Source organism: Drosophila mojavensis, unplaced genomic scaffold (assembly GCF_018153725.1).
Source record: "Drosophila mojavensis isolate 15081-1352.22 unplaced genomic scaffold, ASM1815372v1 contig_16, whole genome shotgun sequence".
Lineage (NCBI taxonomy): Eukaryota > Metazoa > Arthropoda > Insecta > Diptera > Drosophilidae > Drosophila > Drosophila mojavensis.
In genome coordinates this window covers 5331771-5346083 of record NW_025318693.1, presented here as the reverse complement: position 1 = coordinate 5346083, position 14313 = coordinate 5331771, and the positions used below count along the sequence as shown (strand labels likewise).

The 14313-nt window shown below is 46.5% G+C and overlaps 4 protein-coding genes across 9 annotated transcripts; 3 read left to right on the top strand and 1 right to left on the bottom strand.

Moving 5' to 3' along the window:
- The first annotated feature begins 120 nt into the window (after nt 1-120).
- On the top strand, nt 121-7448 carry LOC6573347 (nuclear pore complex protein Nup98-Nup96). Its single transcript, XM_001999394.4, has 9 exons — nt 121-738; nt 930-3482; nt 3548-4072; nt 4142-4312; nt 4445-4632; nt 4729-5017; nt 5088-6099; nt 6158-6567; nt 6629-7448. The coding sequence occupies exons 1-9, from the start codon at nt 459-461 to the stop codon at nt 7126-7128; spliced, it is 5928 nt and encodes a 1975-aa protein (XP_001999430.1). The 5' UTR covers nt 121-458; the 3' UTR covers nt 7129-7448.
- A 93-nt stretch (nt 7449-7541) lies between these two features.
- Nucleotides 7542-8839, top strand: LOC6573348 (uncharacterized protein C11D3.03c). 4 transcript variants are annotated; one of them, XM_015166889.3, is made up of 3 exons: nt 7542-7796; nt 7881-8022; nt 8089-8839. In XM_015166889.3, the coding sequence occupies exons 1-3, from the start codon at nt 7720-7722 to the stop codon at nt 8770-8772; spliced, it is 903 nt and encodes a 300-aa protein (XP_015022375.1). In that variant the 5' UTR covers nt 7542-7719; the 3' UTR covers nt 8773-8839. The 4 variants fall into 4 exon arrangements, with proteins under 4 accessions (XP_015022375.1, XP_001999431.2, XP_043863472.1 ...); XM_044007537.1 differs by having other exon boundaries at nt 7778-7796; nt 7891-8022; XM_044007536.1 differs by having other exon boundaries at nt 7786-7800.
- Nucleotides 8840-9174: 335 nt separating this feature from the next.
- Nucleotides 9175-13048, top strand: LOC6573349 (helicase SKI2W). The gene is made up of 3 exons (XM_001999396.4): nt 9175-11555; nt 11615-12682; nt 12741-13048. The coding sequence occupies exons 1-3, from the start codon at nt 9243-9245 to the stop codon at nt 12942-12944; spliced, it is 3585 nt and encodes a 1194-aa protein (XP_001999432.1). The 5' UTR covers nt 9175-9242; the 3' UTR covers nt 12945-13048.
- Nucleotides 12973-14207, bottom strand: LOC6573350 (dnaJ homolog subfamily C member 8). Of its 3 annotated transcripts, none has more exons than XM_015166890.3 (3): nt 14018-14207; nt 13533-13783; nt 12973-13471 (listed from the first exon to the last, which is right to left on the bottom strand). In XM_015166890.3, the coding sequence occupies exons 2-3, from the start codon at nt 13638-13640 to the stop codon at nt 13097-13099; spliced, it is 483 nt and encodes a 160-aa protein (XP_015022376.1). In that variant the 5' UTR covers nt 13641-13783; nt 14018-14207; the 3' UTR covers nt 12973-13096. The 3 variants fall into 3 exon arrangements, with proteins under 3 accessions (XP_015022376.1, XP_001999433.1, XP_043863473.1); XM_001999397.4 differs by having other exon boundaries at nt 13533-13853; nt 14018-14206; XM_044007538.1 differs by lacking the exon at nt 14018-14207 and adding an exon at nt 13854-13868.
- Nucleotides 14208-14313: the final 106 nt, after the last annotated feature.

Sequence of the window (14313 nt, the reverse complement as noted above, 5' to 3'; positions counted from 1 at the left end):
TAACATACACAGTAAGAGTATGTTTTAGCTCAAGTTGGTATTTTTATTTCATTGCTAAACGAGGGCTGCATAGCATATAAATTCGTATATATAAACACCTTCGACGGTGCCTGTGAACGGTCTCATTGTTTTCCGCCAGACAAGACATCGTGAAAAATATTCGGCGCGCCATTTCTGTGTTTGTGCTTCCAAAATAACTTTGTGCGGGCTCAATATAATAAAAGTTTCATTATTATTGTTAAACGACTATCCCTTTGATCTTCTGCGAGTTTGCCGCACCCGAATAACAACACAAAGGCACTCACAATCATACACATACATATACATATATATAAACATATAATTATTTGCGCAACCCGAGCTCGTGTTTCACTCCTTTGTGAAATTATTTGACGACTTGCTATTAGTGTTTAGTGTATGTTTGTGTGTACCAATAGCTAGCCGGCAGATCGATCAAGATGTTTGGCGGCGCTAAACCCACATTTGGCACCGGTACCGGAACCACGGGCTTCGGAACGTTCAGCAACAGCGCAGCTGCAACGCCATTTGGTCAATCGGCGTTTGGGAAGCCAGCGACCCCAGCGTTTGGAGGCACATCCGCTTTTGGCGCCCAACCAACGCAGCCCTCGATGTTTGGCACCACACCGGCAGCGAATCAACAGCCTGGCGGCTTGTTTGGTAGCTCGACGACAACCAGCGCTTTTGGCGGCACCACCACAGCGCCCTCATCATTTGGAGGTTAGAGACGAATAATATCCTTTAAATGAGCTATGATGACTTGCTAATGAATTATGTGAGACTCTAGAGTCGTAGAATAAATGCATACATATGCAGCCTTTCTGCTTATAAATAATTTAATGCAATATATATGTATTAAATAATTTCATAGCAAGTACTAATGCCTTTAATGATTTCTTATTTTATTCCAGCATTTTCACAAGCTCCGCAAACATCCAACATATTTGGCTCCACGCAAGCAGCTCCAAACACCTCGCTATTTGGGCAGGGTGCGACGAGTGCCTTTGGCGCCGCAAAACCCGCCACTTTGGGCCTGAGCAGCTTTGGACAAACTCCGGCAGCCCAACCACTGTTTGGTCAGCAAGCGACTGCTGCGAGCACTTCGGGCTTTGGCGGTTTTGGTCAGGCGGCGCCAACGACGACAAATGTGTTTGGCAGTGGCGCTGCGTCGGCATTCGGACAACCGCAAGCTGTTGCTGTGGGGGCGGCGGGCGGTGTCAATCCGGGCACTTCAGTGGCCAAGTACCAGCCCACCATAGGTACGGACACGCTCATGAAGGGTGGGCAGGCAAACAATGTGAATACAAAACAACACTGCATTACCGCAATGAAAGAGTACGAGATGAAGTCACTGGAGGAACTGCGTCTAGAGGACTATCTGAGTTCTCGCAAAGGTCCACAGGCTGGCAGTGCGCCGGGTGGTTTCGGTTTTGGAAGTCCTGCTACCGGCACGCAACCCGCGGCCACGGGACTCTTCGGCTCACCGGCCCAGCAACAGCCCAGCACTGGCTTGTTCGGACAGACGGGCACCGAGAATAAGAGCCTGTTTAACACCTCGGCCTTTGGCCAGCCAGCAGCAACCAGCGCCTTTGGTGCACCCGCCCAGCAGAACAATTTCTTGCAGAAACCGTTCGGAGCTACCACGACTGGAGGCTTTGGTACCACAGCTACGGACGCTTCGAATCCGTTTGGCGCCAAGCCTGTGGGCTTTGGGCAGACCGGAAGCCTGTTTGGCCAGACGAACGCCACGAGCTCAGCACCGGCATTTGGACAAACCACGACTGGCTTCGGTGGTTTCGGAAGCAGCGCTGGCGCAACCACTCAGGCAACGCCGTTGTTTGGAGCAACCACTGCAAATGATCCCAATAAACCCGCCTTTGGTCTGGGTGCTTCGGTGTCGCAACCGACTAGCGGATTCGGTGGCTTTGGTGCGCCGGCAACCAGCACAGCTGGCGGCGGCGGCCTATTCGGATCCAAGCCGGCTACGAGCTTTGCAGCGCCTGCCTTTGGTGCCAGCTCCACAGCAAACACAGGCTTCGGCAACTTTTCGTTGAGCAACACAAATGCGGGCACCGGAGGCGGCTTGTTCAACTCAAATCTCAACAAGCCAGCAACCTCAGCCTTTGGTGGCTTTGGATCCACCTCGTCGGCGCCGCTCAATTTTAATGCTGGTAACGCTGGCGGTTCCCTGTTCAGCAATGCTAGCAAGCCTGGCGGCGGACTTTTCGGCGGCACATCTACCCTGGGCGGAGCCACTGGCACAGCTACCGGTGGAGGCGGTCTCTTTGGCAACACCAACCAAAGTGGCTTTGGATCGTCATTGGGTGGCGGTTTTGGTACGCTTGGTGGTGGCGCTAATACTGGTCTATCGGGCTTAGGTGGAGTGGGCGCCGCTCCTGCTGTTGTCATGGTGCCTATACATCAGCAGATTTTATCCAAGGTGACATCGCCATACGGTGATACGCCAATTTTCAAGGATCTGAAGCGTAACGATGACGTGGACGCCACACGTGCCACGAATCCCGCCGCTCAACAGGCGGTACTGGACATGAGCAATAACCAGTTCAAGGTAACAAATAAGGACGGTCCATCCAGCGTTCGCGTAAAGGCGCTGGGCACCTCCAATAATCGCAAGTCCATGTTCGAAGGCCTGGAAGAGTTTGACGCCAGCGTAGAAGGCTTCAATCTTAAACCAAACGTCAAGCGGCTAGTGATAAAGCCCAAAGCGGCGACACAGGGCTCTGCCACAGGCGAGGATAACAGTGCGGCCCTGAGCCATGGCAACAGTAACAGCAACAGCAACAACGGCACCCCAATAGTGGGTATAGTGCGTCCGCAACGTGAATCATTCAATGGTGCCATACCCAACGAGCCGGCACAAGCCGGAAATGGTCAAACCTCACCAACTGCAAACAAAGCTGATCAGGACAGTAGCCGCCGTGAGTCGTGGTTGCATCCAAATAACTTGGCAAAGGTGCGCCAGCACAATCTACAGACGGGCATAGATCAGGCACCTTTAAATAGCACCCTCACAGAATTGGTACCACGCAAACCCCTTGAAACCTACAAAAGCGCAGTGCCAACACGTCTCTCTGTCTCTACAATTCCGGAGAATCCCTTTGAGGATCAGGTCAGCAGCATTGTGCGACGGGAAACTTTCAACTCGGAGCATGGTAATGACACTACACTGTCCATACGCTCCATCGATTCGGAGCAACGCTTATCCGTCGAGCCAACTGTCGAAGCAGAAATCAATACTGACGCTGACTATGAGCCCCACCCAACGGGTATTGTGCTCCGCCGTGTGGGCTACTATACCATACCTTCTCTGGAGGACCTCAAGTCGTATCTGGCCGAGGATGGGTCCTGCGTGGTGCCCAATTTTACAATTGGTCGCGAAGGTTACGGCAACGTTTACTTTGGCAAAGAGCTTGACGTGGCCGGCCTCAATCTGGATGAGATTGGTAATTGCTTGATTACTTGTTTACGTTACGCAAAGTATTTTAATCATCTTTCCTTGCTCCGATAGTACATTTTCGCAACAAAGAGGTCATAATATATCCGGACGATGACAATAAGCCACCCATCGGCCATGGATTGAATCGTGAAGCTCAGGTTACATTGGATCAGGTGTGGCCATTAGACAAGACCAAGCATGAAGCCATCAAGGATCCACAGCGCTTGCTGGAAATCGACTGGGAGGGCAAATTGCGTCGCGTCTGTGATAAGAATTCAACACGTTTCATTGAGTATAGGCCAGAGACAGGCAGTTGGGTGTTCCGCGTCAAACACTTCTCCAAGTACGGTCTGAACGACAGCGATGAAGATGACGATGTGCCCACGGATCCTAAAAAAGCCAAAACAATAGCCACGGATGCGCAACGCATAGTTGCCACTTCCACCGATAAAGTGAGCTTGACCTCGCAGCACAAGGCCCAACGGATCTCGGAAGAGGCCGCACGCAACATAGATCCAAAATCATTGGCCGCCGGCGTTGCCAGCGGCTTTCGCCCCATGGACAACTCGGCGGAGTTTCTAATGATGGATAAGACGCGTAAGTAGCTGGATCATAGTTTCCTGATCGATAGCCATTCAAATTGTATTCTTGTTTGCCATTCCCCAGAGTTCTTTCAAGCCGGCAGCGGCGCAGATTTTACTATGTTTGATGCACCACGTACTGTGCCTAGTCCAACAGCTGCTCTGGCCCAGGATATTGTAGGCAAACAACCGCACAAAATGCAGTTGATGAAATCATCACTGTTTGTAGAAGATCAAGGCAGCGACGATGAATTAGGTATGAATACGTTTCAAGGATCTCAATCTATCAATCTATCTATCTAAATCTCAATGTATGGATAGAAGAGACCTCGATAATAAACTATATCTCTTGTGTTTTGTCATCTAAAATTGGTTTCTGCCTCAAAAGATGCACAGCCAAAATTGAATCCACCTCAGGTGAAGCGCACCCCCAATTTATTTAACAAGGACACATATCTGTGGAAGGAACCGGCTGCATCGGAGAGCTCAAGTGATTATGGTCGACAATCACCACTTTTGGCCGTCTCCTCATCCGCTTCAGTTACCAGTATAATTCGCGACGTCCAATCGGAGGAGGTAAATCAGATATTGCATTATAATATCAAATATAAAAGAAATGATAAATATACGTATTTCTCACTTGTAAATATTGTTTTTTGGTTATCCTTGCAGGCTTCATCGGTGGTAGCTGAAAGTGTGAAGCCTGCCCAAAAGAAGACTCCAGCAACATCTTTGGGCAACCAACTCAAACCATTCGACTTTGTTATAAAACCCAAAGTGGCACCTATTAAGGTCTTCGGCTCAGTGGTACCCTTGACTCGATCCATAGCATATGGTCACTACAGTCACTGGATTGCCGATCTCGGCTTCTACAAAGGACGGAGTTTCAAACTCAGCTTTGGACCACAAAACACATTAATGATACCCAACACGTTTAACAATCTACGCAGCGTTCATGAGGGTGAGTGCGCAGATATATTTTATTCACAACCAGGATTCTTTCAAGTACAAATACATATTTTGTTTTATAGTCAAAAACAAGATGTTGCCCGCGGCGCTAGTATTTCAGCCACGAGCCTCTAATGATTTATCATCAAATGTGCTACAGCGTATAAAGTTCAACACGGTGGATATGTATACTCAGTTTGCCGAAAGCATTGTACCTCACTTGATAGTCCAACTGGAAGATTGCAGCTTCAACAAGGTGGAAGGCAGCGGATGCCCTTGGCTGCAGTCCAACAATGGAACACAACTGATTGCCAAGCACCTGGCCGAAGCCATTAAGCTGAACAATACCAGCACCATGGCTGCTTATGGTGTGTCCGTGTGGTCGCTTCTATTTGCACTGTGGGGAGAGCATGATGAGCTCATTGGACGGGATGACAACTCACATTATGTGATCATGTGTCGGCGCAATCTGCTTTCGGAGTGGTTGGAAAACACGTTGGTTAGCAAAGACCTGTTATCAAAGAAGGTCAGCAGCAATAGCTACCTAGAGCACATGCTAGAATTGTTAAGCTGCCATCGTGTAACCGAAGCTTGTGAATTGGCTTTTAAATACGATGATGCAAACTTGGCTTTGATCCTGGCGCAGCTTAGCTCTGGGGCTGTGGTGCGTCTACTCATGGAGGAGCAACTGTTTGCTTGGCAACAGAGCAAATCCGATAAATACATAAGCCTGGAGCGTATCAAGATGTTCATGTTGGCCGCAGGCGTGCCACTAATGATGTCCTCGCATGGTCCCATAAATCTGCTTGAGGACGGTAACTGGCTAAACGTATTGGCGTTACAGCTATGGTACTTTACTGCGCCCACGTCGACAATAACTGATGCCTTGTTGGAGTACGACAAGGCCTTCCAAGCCGAAGAACTCTACGCGCATGAGCCGAAACCAAACTACAATGGCACCCCCTACAAGAGCAAGAATCCTGTATATGATCTGCGTTACCACCTGCTGCAGCTCTTCTCCAAGCGTAAGCATTCCTTGGAGCAAACATTGAACCCAATTACACATACCTCCGATCCAATGGACTTTCGGCTGAGGTAAGCTCTATTAATAGTAGTTTTAATAAATAGTTAATAATTTGTCCATTATTTGTAGCTGGATGCTGCTGCAAACCTTAGAAGCACTAGGCTATAGACATTGCAACCCCTTGACAGAGGCGCAGTTTCACGTGGATTTTGCCAGCCAGCTAGAGAATGAGGGCTTGTGGCAATGGTCCGTATTTGTGCAATTGCATATCAAAGATCGTAATCAGCGTGAACGCGCTGTGCAGCACACACTGCAACAGCATGTCAGCATAGACGCCCATGCGGCACTAAGCGAAGAGGAGCAGTTTGTCATCCACCAATTAGGTGTGCCGGAAACTTGGGTGGACTATGCAAAGGCATTAAAAGCTGGTGCCAAAGGCCAGCGCCACATGCAAGCAAAGTATTTATTAAAGGCCAAGCACTGGGTGTTAGCCCATGAAATCATCTTCCAATATATTGCACCAGATGCCGTGATAAACAGTAATTTTAAAATATTTTTTATATTTGTTATTCCTTATATTAATCTAAACTTTTATTGCAGGTAATTTGGAGTATTTGTACAATCTGCTGAGCCAGTTTGAGTCTACGGAGAGCACCGTCAAAGTACCAAACTGGACAAATCAGGGTCAGATATTTCTGGATTACATTGATATCAACGAAAAGTTCAAGCACATACACAACGTAAGCAGCGTGGAGGATATACAAGCGCGCTGGGAAAATCTGAAGCCGCAGCTCAGTGAGATTTGTTCACGTATCAGTCTGCTGCCATGCCCCACATCCAAGCATCGTCTTTGCCAGAGTGAAATAGCAAAGAGCTTGAGCTGCTTGGTGAATGGCATGTGCATAGTTTGTCCTGAACTGGAGCCATGTGTTGTATTAAGAATGGCTTTAGAGCGTTTGCCCATGCCTCAAGAGTTTTCCACCAAAGAGCTGAACAATCTGCTCGACGAGCTGATGCAAAAGATACAGAGCCAGCGACCATTCACGGAATCGGAAACAGCGCCACTCCGGACCAACGGGAGCATATTGATGCAAAGCTAAATAATATGGACCTATTAATAGATAGATAAACCTGGAAAAATTGAAACACAGACGATATATAGTTTAGCCTACCAACCATTTCAATTAGAGTTAATATATATATATATATAGTTTTACATATAAAAATACGCATGCAGTTATCTGTTATGACAAAAATATAAATAACTTAAAAGAAAAAGGAAAATTTGTGTAAAGTAAGCTACGTTTCGTTACAAACCTCAGCTAGAAATGCTATCACTTAATCTTAGTTATTTGTTCACCATTTAAAATTGCTAGGATGTCAATAATTAATAACTACGTATTTTTGATAAACAATAAAATTGATCTTTGTTTTAGTCGGTTAAAGTTGAAAGTGAATTATGTATGTACCGGTAAAGATTAAAGTTAATTTAACAGCTTTGATAAGCAAAACAAACAAAAAATCAGCTATTTACTGTAAGCTCAATGGTTTCATTGTTGGTCAATAACTAAAAACTAGTTCGATTAAACTGGCTGTGGGTCGATTTTTCTCAGCTCTAGCATATTTTGTATAAAAACTGCGCGATGATCATCGGTATCAGCCGAGATAAAGCTTTTGAAAGCCCCGATTAGATGTGGATCGTACCTGCGGTGCTTGATACCTTTAACTGTCTGATAAGTCGTCGATGGACTTTTGTTAGGATTGCAGCGTTTGTAATCAACTTTAGTTACTTGGGTTATAGTAACGAAAATACGTTCAAAGAATTACTAATTAGTTGGAATCTATTGCTTAGAATTCTACAGGTGGTCATGACGGAATCCAAACCGAATTCCTGGTGTGGACGCCAAGACAAGCTACGCGAGTTTGCCAAGCATCAGCCCATCATATGCTATGACAAGCCGCCCTCCGCTCTTGTTTCTAAAGAAGAATACGATGTACATATGTATGCTGGAATTGAATTTTGTCAAGTAAATAATGGGAATCGTCTCCTTGCCTTTCAGAATAAGCGCTATGAAGCGTTGACTGGCGAGCTCGTGGAGGCATTGGTGGTGCCCAAGCGGGAGGCGCGCACCTGGACCATGCAGACAGGTGATCTGTGCCGCATAACAGTGCACGAGGGCCCTCAGGTGGGGGATGTCAATTTCTGGAACTTGGACAATTGCCAAGAACGTTTCTATTCGGGAAAAACGCGCCAGCTGCACGCAGCCCATCTGAAGGTGTACGACAGATTGTGGAGCTGCCTGCCCTACCTGCGCCCAATGGCCACCTTCGTGTTCGACACCCTTGCCCAATATGGCATCGATGAGGATGGCGGCGCACTGCATGATGTTATCGGCACTCGATGTGACGACTACACCTACAAGCTGATCACCGGGCAAGAGCGTGTGGGCAGCTGTCACAGCTCCCTCGTCAAAGCTGTGGTGGAGGAGCGCGGCATGACCGAGCAAGATGTGCACGATGTATGGAATATTTTCATGTGCACTGGCTTCACCAGAGACACCGAACAGTATTTCTGCAAGCCCAGCCCCGCCCAGAAGGGCGATTTCATTGAGTTTGTTGCCGACATGAATCTGTTGGTGGCCCTAAGTGCCTGTCCCCAAGGTGATGTCTCCATCCCAGTGGGTATACAAGTGCCTGACGAGAAATGTCATCCATTGAAAGTTGAGGTATTTCGCAAAAAGTGATTGGAAACTAATGAAAATCGTTATATTGCATTGGAAATGTAATTGAATAAAAAAAAATCAAATATTATTTACTTCTTATTAACAGTAAACTGAATAATATAAGTACAGTGTTATTAAGTTATATTTATTATTTAAAATGATTTCATTTATGGAGAAGTTTTACTCTACAATTATTATATATTGTAAACAATTTGGGCAACAGATTTACCAAAATTCAAAAGAAGATTCTTATTTCATCAGAAAAATACTATACCAATTCCTTGGAATTTTGTATTTGTGTTTTGCATTCCATTAAGACATAAATTCAAATTGGAATCGATGTTTACACGATGAAAGACGAGAAATCATTTTCGAGCGCATATTTAGTATTTTATCTTTGGTATTTTATTACATTTAATTAGATTTATATGGTCGCACTGAACACTGATTAGTTTGTCAATGTTGGAAGAATATATTAAAACCGCTCCATAATGCATGAGATTCGCGGCGAGGACAACCATGAAAAACTTCGCAATTACATACTTAATCCGGATATATCCATTCATGATCCGGTGCCCGATGTAGTGCCGCGTAAATTGAATGAAATGCGCCTGTTGCACATTCCCAAATGCCCGGGAAGTACAAAACTAATTCCACGTAGGGATTTGATTACCGGCGAAATACTCGAGTTCGTTGAGGTGGATGTGGAGGATGTGGGGGCAAATGCCAATAATTCAATGTCCATGCAGCGCGAACCGGGTCTGCTGGAAGAAATAACGCGAGGCTCGCCCATGAACTATCCTTTCTGGCCGGGCGGCTTCGATGCCAAAGAGCAGAAGTCCCAGATTGCTAAATTCGATGTGGATAGCTTTGAGCTGGGAGAAAAGCTGCTAACCGTGCCGCCGGGCTTTTCAAGTGGTCATGACTTCTCATTGCACACGAAAAAAGTTATGGAAACGGCTACCATCACCGCCAGCAATGTAGATTTGCTAGAGAATCTAGAGGAAGACCTCGACGTACAGCAGTGGCTGCAAATAACGCGAAGCGACAGCGAGGCCGCCGGCACAAACGCGCCCCAGAGGGATCTTCAATTTCCAGCAGAGTTCAAAGACGTCGATGATGATATTATGAACGCAGACCTGAAGCCCGTCCTCAATATATCGACTACTACGAAAACATTCAGCAGTGACTGGGCAGAAATGGTAGACATCAGCCAGCCCATCACCAACTTCAAGGAGCAAATACCCTGTCCAGCCATGGAGTTTCCCTTCGAGCTCGATGTATTCCAAAAGCAGGCTATTCTTAAGCTGGAGGAACGTCAATATGTGTTCGTGGCGGCGCACACATCTGCAGGCAAGACCGTGGTGGCCGAGTATGCCATTGCGTTATCCAAGCGGGATCTGACGCGAACCATTTACACGTCGCCCATCAAGGCGCTATCCAATCAAAAGTATCGCGACTTCCGCAAGACATTCAAGGATGTGGGACTCATCACGGGTGATCTGCAAATCGAGCCTACCGCCTCGTGCCTCATTATGACCACCGAGATATTGCGTTCCATGCTTTATTGTGGCAGCGATATAACACGGGACTTGGAATATGTCATTTTCGATGAGGTTCACTATATTAACAATCCGGAACGCGGCCACGTCTGGGAGGAAGTCATCATACTACTGCCAGACCATGTCAATATTATTATGCTCAGTGCCACAGTGCCCAATACCATGGAACTGGCTGATTGGGTAGGCAGCACCAAGAAGCGCAAGGTGTATGTCATAAGCACGCTGAAGCGTCCAGTGCCATTGATGCATTATCTCTACACTGGCGCTGGCGGCAAGAGTCGTGATGACATTTTTCTGCTGGTTGATGCCCAGGGTAGATTCCTACAGGGCAACTACGAGAAGGCTGTGGAGCGCAAGAAGGAAATGCAAAGCAAATCGAAGACGGGCGGTCCTAAAAACTACGTGGGCAGCAAACAGGATCAGTGCACTTGGATTGGACTGATTGATTTCCTTAAGCGAAACAACAAGATGCCCGTTGTGGCCTTCACTTTGTCCCGCAACCGCTGCGACACCAATGTGGCTGCCCTGCAATCCGTGGATCTCAATACGGCAGTGGAGAAGGGCTCAGTGCAGAAGTTCTTCCTCCAATGCCTGGCTAAGCTGAAGCCGCCTGACCGCACTATACCACAGGTGCTGGCGCTTAAGGATTCGCTGGAGCGTGGCATTGGAGTCCATCATAGCGGCATTTTGCCAATCCTCAAGGAGATCGTCGAGATGCTCTTCCAAAACGGGCTCGTCAAGCTGCTCTTTGCCACCGAAACTTTTGCCATGGGCGTTAATATGCCGGCCCGTACAGTCATCTTCGATTCGCACAAGAAGTTCGATGGCACTGAAATGCGCAACCTGAAACCCGGCGAGTACATACAAATGGCCGGACGTGCTGGACGACGTGGCCACGATGAGAATGGCACCGTCATCCTGCTATGCAAAGGTCAAGTGCCACCGTCAATGGAACTGCGGCCTATGATTCTGGGCTTACCCGAGAAGCTGCAGTCGCAATTCATTCTCCGTTATGCCGTTATACTGACATGTCTGCGCATCGAGAGCATCAAGGTGGAGGACATCATGCAGTTCAGCTTCAAGGAGTTCAATCAGAAATTGCAGCTACCTACACAGCAGAAGCAGCTGCAGCTGGCCGAAGCAAAGTTTGCTAATCTGCCCAACCTTGGCGAGCACCTTCAGCCACTGATCTATTTCTATGACAAGTCCGTTGAGTACTGGAAGGAGAAGCATCGCATTATGGTTAGTAAGGATGCATTGAATGGTTAAATATCCAATAATCCGCGAGACTCCCTTTACAGAAATTCATTTTGACTCAGCCGAAAATTCAAAAGGAAATGAAAGTGGGACGCATCATCGTCATCACTCAGGGCAAGCATTACAATAAGCTGGCCATATTGCTTAACGTCAAGTCCGTGCTAGGCAAGGATACCGTCTACAAGGTGTTAGTGCTGGACCATCAATTCAAGAACAACGACTACGACAACGTAAATCGCGGTGAGCTTTACTACAAAATCCTCTCATTGACACCACAGCACAAATTCTTCCATCCGGAGGGCATTGGAGGACACGCTGTGCTAGACATCAGAGCCGTTGATATCCTAACGATTACAAAATCAACAATTAAAGTGGATGCTGATGTCATAATACGCAATTGGGAGCAACGGCAGTTGGAACGCTTTAAGGATTCGCCGCCTAGCGCAACAGTCGTCAAGGCCGTCACGGAGCTGCATCAGCTAAATGAAGCATACAATGCCAATCCGGACAGCATCAAATACATCAACATGTCCAAGGAAATAAACGTAAATGCGGAAACCGAAGTAGCTATGCTGAACTATGTGGATCATCTGGCACGCCAGGTGGGCAACGTGCTGCCGCATACCAATATTGCCGGCTTTGAACAGGAGTTCGCCAAGGTGTACGAGCGTCGTATGTTAGAGATTAGCATTGAGGAGTTGCGTTTCAAGAATTCGGCAAAGAATTTAACCCTTTATCCGGATTACTGCAACAAGCTGCAGGTGTTGCGAGCCCTCAATTATATCGATGACCAGAACGAGGTGACACTCAAGGGCAAGGTGGCTTGTGAAATGGGCCAAAATGAGCTGCTCATTACAGAGTTAATACTCTGCAATATGTTTAATGATCTGGAGCCGGCGGAAATAGCTGCACTATTGTCGGGTCTGGTGTTTCAGGCCAAAATTCAGGGCGAACCTGTTATCCCAGAGCCACTAAAGAAATGTGTTGCCGCGTTCGAGCAAATCAACGATACCATCTTGGCCGAGGAACAGCGCTGTCAAGCGGCAGTTGAGGCAGAAAATAATCTAAATTTTGGTCTGCTCGAGGTTGTCTACGAGTGGGCCAAGAACAAGGTAAGATTTATCTAAATTGATTCCAATTGTTTACCAGCTCGTAAATCGCATTTTTTAGCCTTTCGCTGAGATCATGAAATTAACCGAGGTACAGGAAGGCATCATAGTGAGATGTATTCAGCAGTTGGACGAAACACTTCGGGATGTTAAAACTGCAGCCATTCGAATTGGTAATCCCGGCTTGCAGTCTAAAATGGAAGAGGCCTCGGCGGCCATAAAGCGGGATATTGTATTCACAGCCAGTTTGTACACGGAGCTCTAAAAAAAAAAGAAAACATAAAAGACAAATGTTTGTTTTCCTAAAACTACATATTATGATCATGTCAATTATTACAACTCCAAAGGATACTTATAAAAATGTAAAAATATGTGTAAAATAATGGGGCGGTTAACGGTGACAGTCGCAAACAAATTTCATCGCGTCTCAGGCTTAAACTTTGGGGGCACCATCATGCCGGTCATATGCTTTTGCTTTTTTGTTTTCTTCGATTTGCCAGCGCCGGACTGAAAATCGTGCCAGCTGTTCACACGGCTTTGACGAGATTCCTCAAAATTTTGCTGCCACTCACGATCCGCTTTGATGCGTTCCTCTTCCTCGATTTCGGTTTCGCGCTTTCGCTTGCGCTCCTCCTGGTCCCGCTGATCAAGCTTTTGCCTTCGCCGTTCCATGTCAGCAAAGAGTTTCATTACCATTACGTAAATGGCGTGTTTATATTTAGCAGGATCGTCTTCAGGTATTTGCTCAAAGGATCTGCCTTCCTTTTTGAGTTTTTTACGTTTTTCGGCAATCTAAAAAACGTTCGTTCGCATACAATCGTTTTGAAAACAGAAATGAATGCTATGGACATACCATATGATCTGTACGGCCCTTGGCTTCCTCGTACACATCCAAGCACTTTTTGCGTGTTAGGTCGTTTTCCAATATCTTCCAGGAACGAGCAACAATGTCGAATGCCATTTGAGCGCGCTCCTGGTTATCGGGATTCTTGTCTGGATGTACCAGTATGGAGAGGGTACGATAACGTTTTTTTATGTCGGCCACCTCGGCGTCTGGATCAATCTGCAGCACCTCGAAAGGATTAAGATTGAAGTATGTGGAACCTGGACGAAGTAAACGATCAATTTGTTGAGTAGGAGTTAGTACTGAATCGCGTTTTTCAATTTCTTTCACCTGCGAAAATAGTCACAAAATCGTTTATTTATGTGTATAAGAAAATTCTGTTTTTTTTTTCGTGCTGCCTTTTGATTAGCCTTTGCCATAGCCGTTCGCTTTTGCGTTGGCGTTGGGTTTGCCACCGCCAAACCCACGGCAGTGAATAGCATCACGAAACTTACTTCGGAATAGAAGTCCTCGAATGATTCTTTGGAAGTGCAGGGTTGATCTCTCGGCGTCGAAGAGGACATTTTGTGTTTTTTTGTTTCAGTTACGCTTTAATTTATTCCTTTTATACTTTTTCGTTTGCTTTTTGTTAAGAAAATGCACAATCTACAGCCAGTGCTTACAATTTTTTTTTCAATTTCAGTGCTGTATAATCACTGTTAAAAGACACACTCAATCGTGAAGGCAAGTCGATTTGATTAAGTGAATTTGGTGTGCGCACACTGGTTTACCGATAGTAAGACGCGCTGGC

Bases quoted from the DNA above. Each gene is read 5' to 3' on its own strand.
- LOC6573347 (XM_001999394.4), top strand. From the start codon at position 459: ATGTTTGGCGGCGCTAAACCCACATTTGGCACCGGTACCGGAACCACG. The intron at 4,073-4,141 runs GTAAGTAGCTGG...GCCATTCCCCAG, and splicing joins TCTAATGATGGATAAGACGC to AGTTCTTTCAAGCCGGCAGC. The intron at 4,313-4,444 runs GTATGAATACGT...CTGCCTCAAAAG, and splicing joins AGGCAGCGACGATGAATTAG to ATGCACAGCCAAAATTGAAT.
- LOC6573350 (XM_001999397.4), bottom strand. From the start codon at position 14,086: ATGTCCTCTTCGACGCCGAGAGATCAACCCTGCACTTCCAAAGAATCA. The intron at 13,854-14,017 runs GTAAGTTTCGTG...CTATTTTCGCAG, and splicing joins TCGAGGACTTCTATTCCGAA to GTGAAAGAAATTGAAAAACG. The intron at 13,472-13,532 runs GTATGTCCATAG...AACGTTTTTTAG, and splicing joins AGGGCCGTACAGATCATATG to ATTGCCGAAAAACGTAAAAA.
- LOC6573349 (XM_001999396.4), top strand. From the start codon at position 9,243: ATGCATGAGATTCGCGGCGAGGACAACCATGAAAAACTTCGCAATTAC. The intron at 11,556-11,614 runs GTTAGTAAGGAT...CTCCCTTTACAG, and splicing joins AGGAGAAGCATCGCATTATG to AAATTCATTTTGACTCAGCC. The intron at 12,683-12,740 runs GTAAGATTTATC...CGCATTTTTTAG, and splicing joins ACGAGTGGGCCAAGAACAAG to CCTTTCGCTGAGATCATGAA.
- LOC6573348 (XM_001999395.4), top strand. From the start codon at position 7,720: ATGTGGATCGTACCTGCGGTGCTTGATACCTTTAACTGTCTGATAAGT. The intron at 8,023-8,088 runs GTACATATGTAT...CTTGCCTTTCAG, and splicing joins TTTCTAAAGAAGAATACGAT to AATAAGCGCTATGAAGCGTT.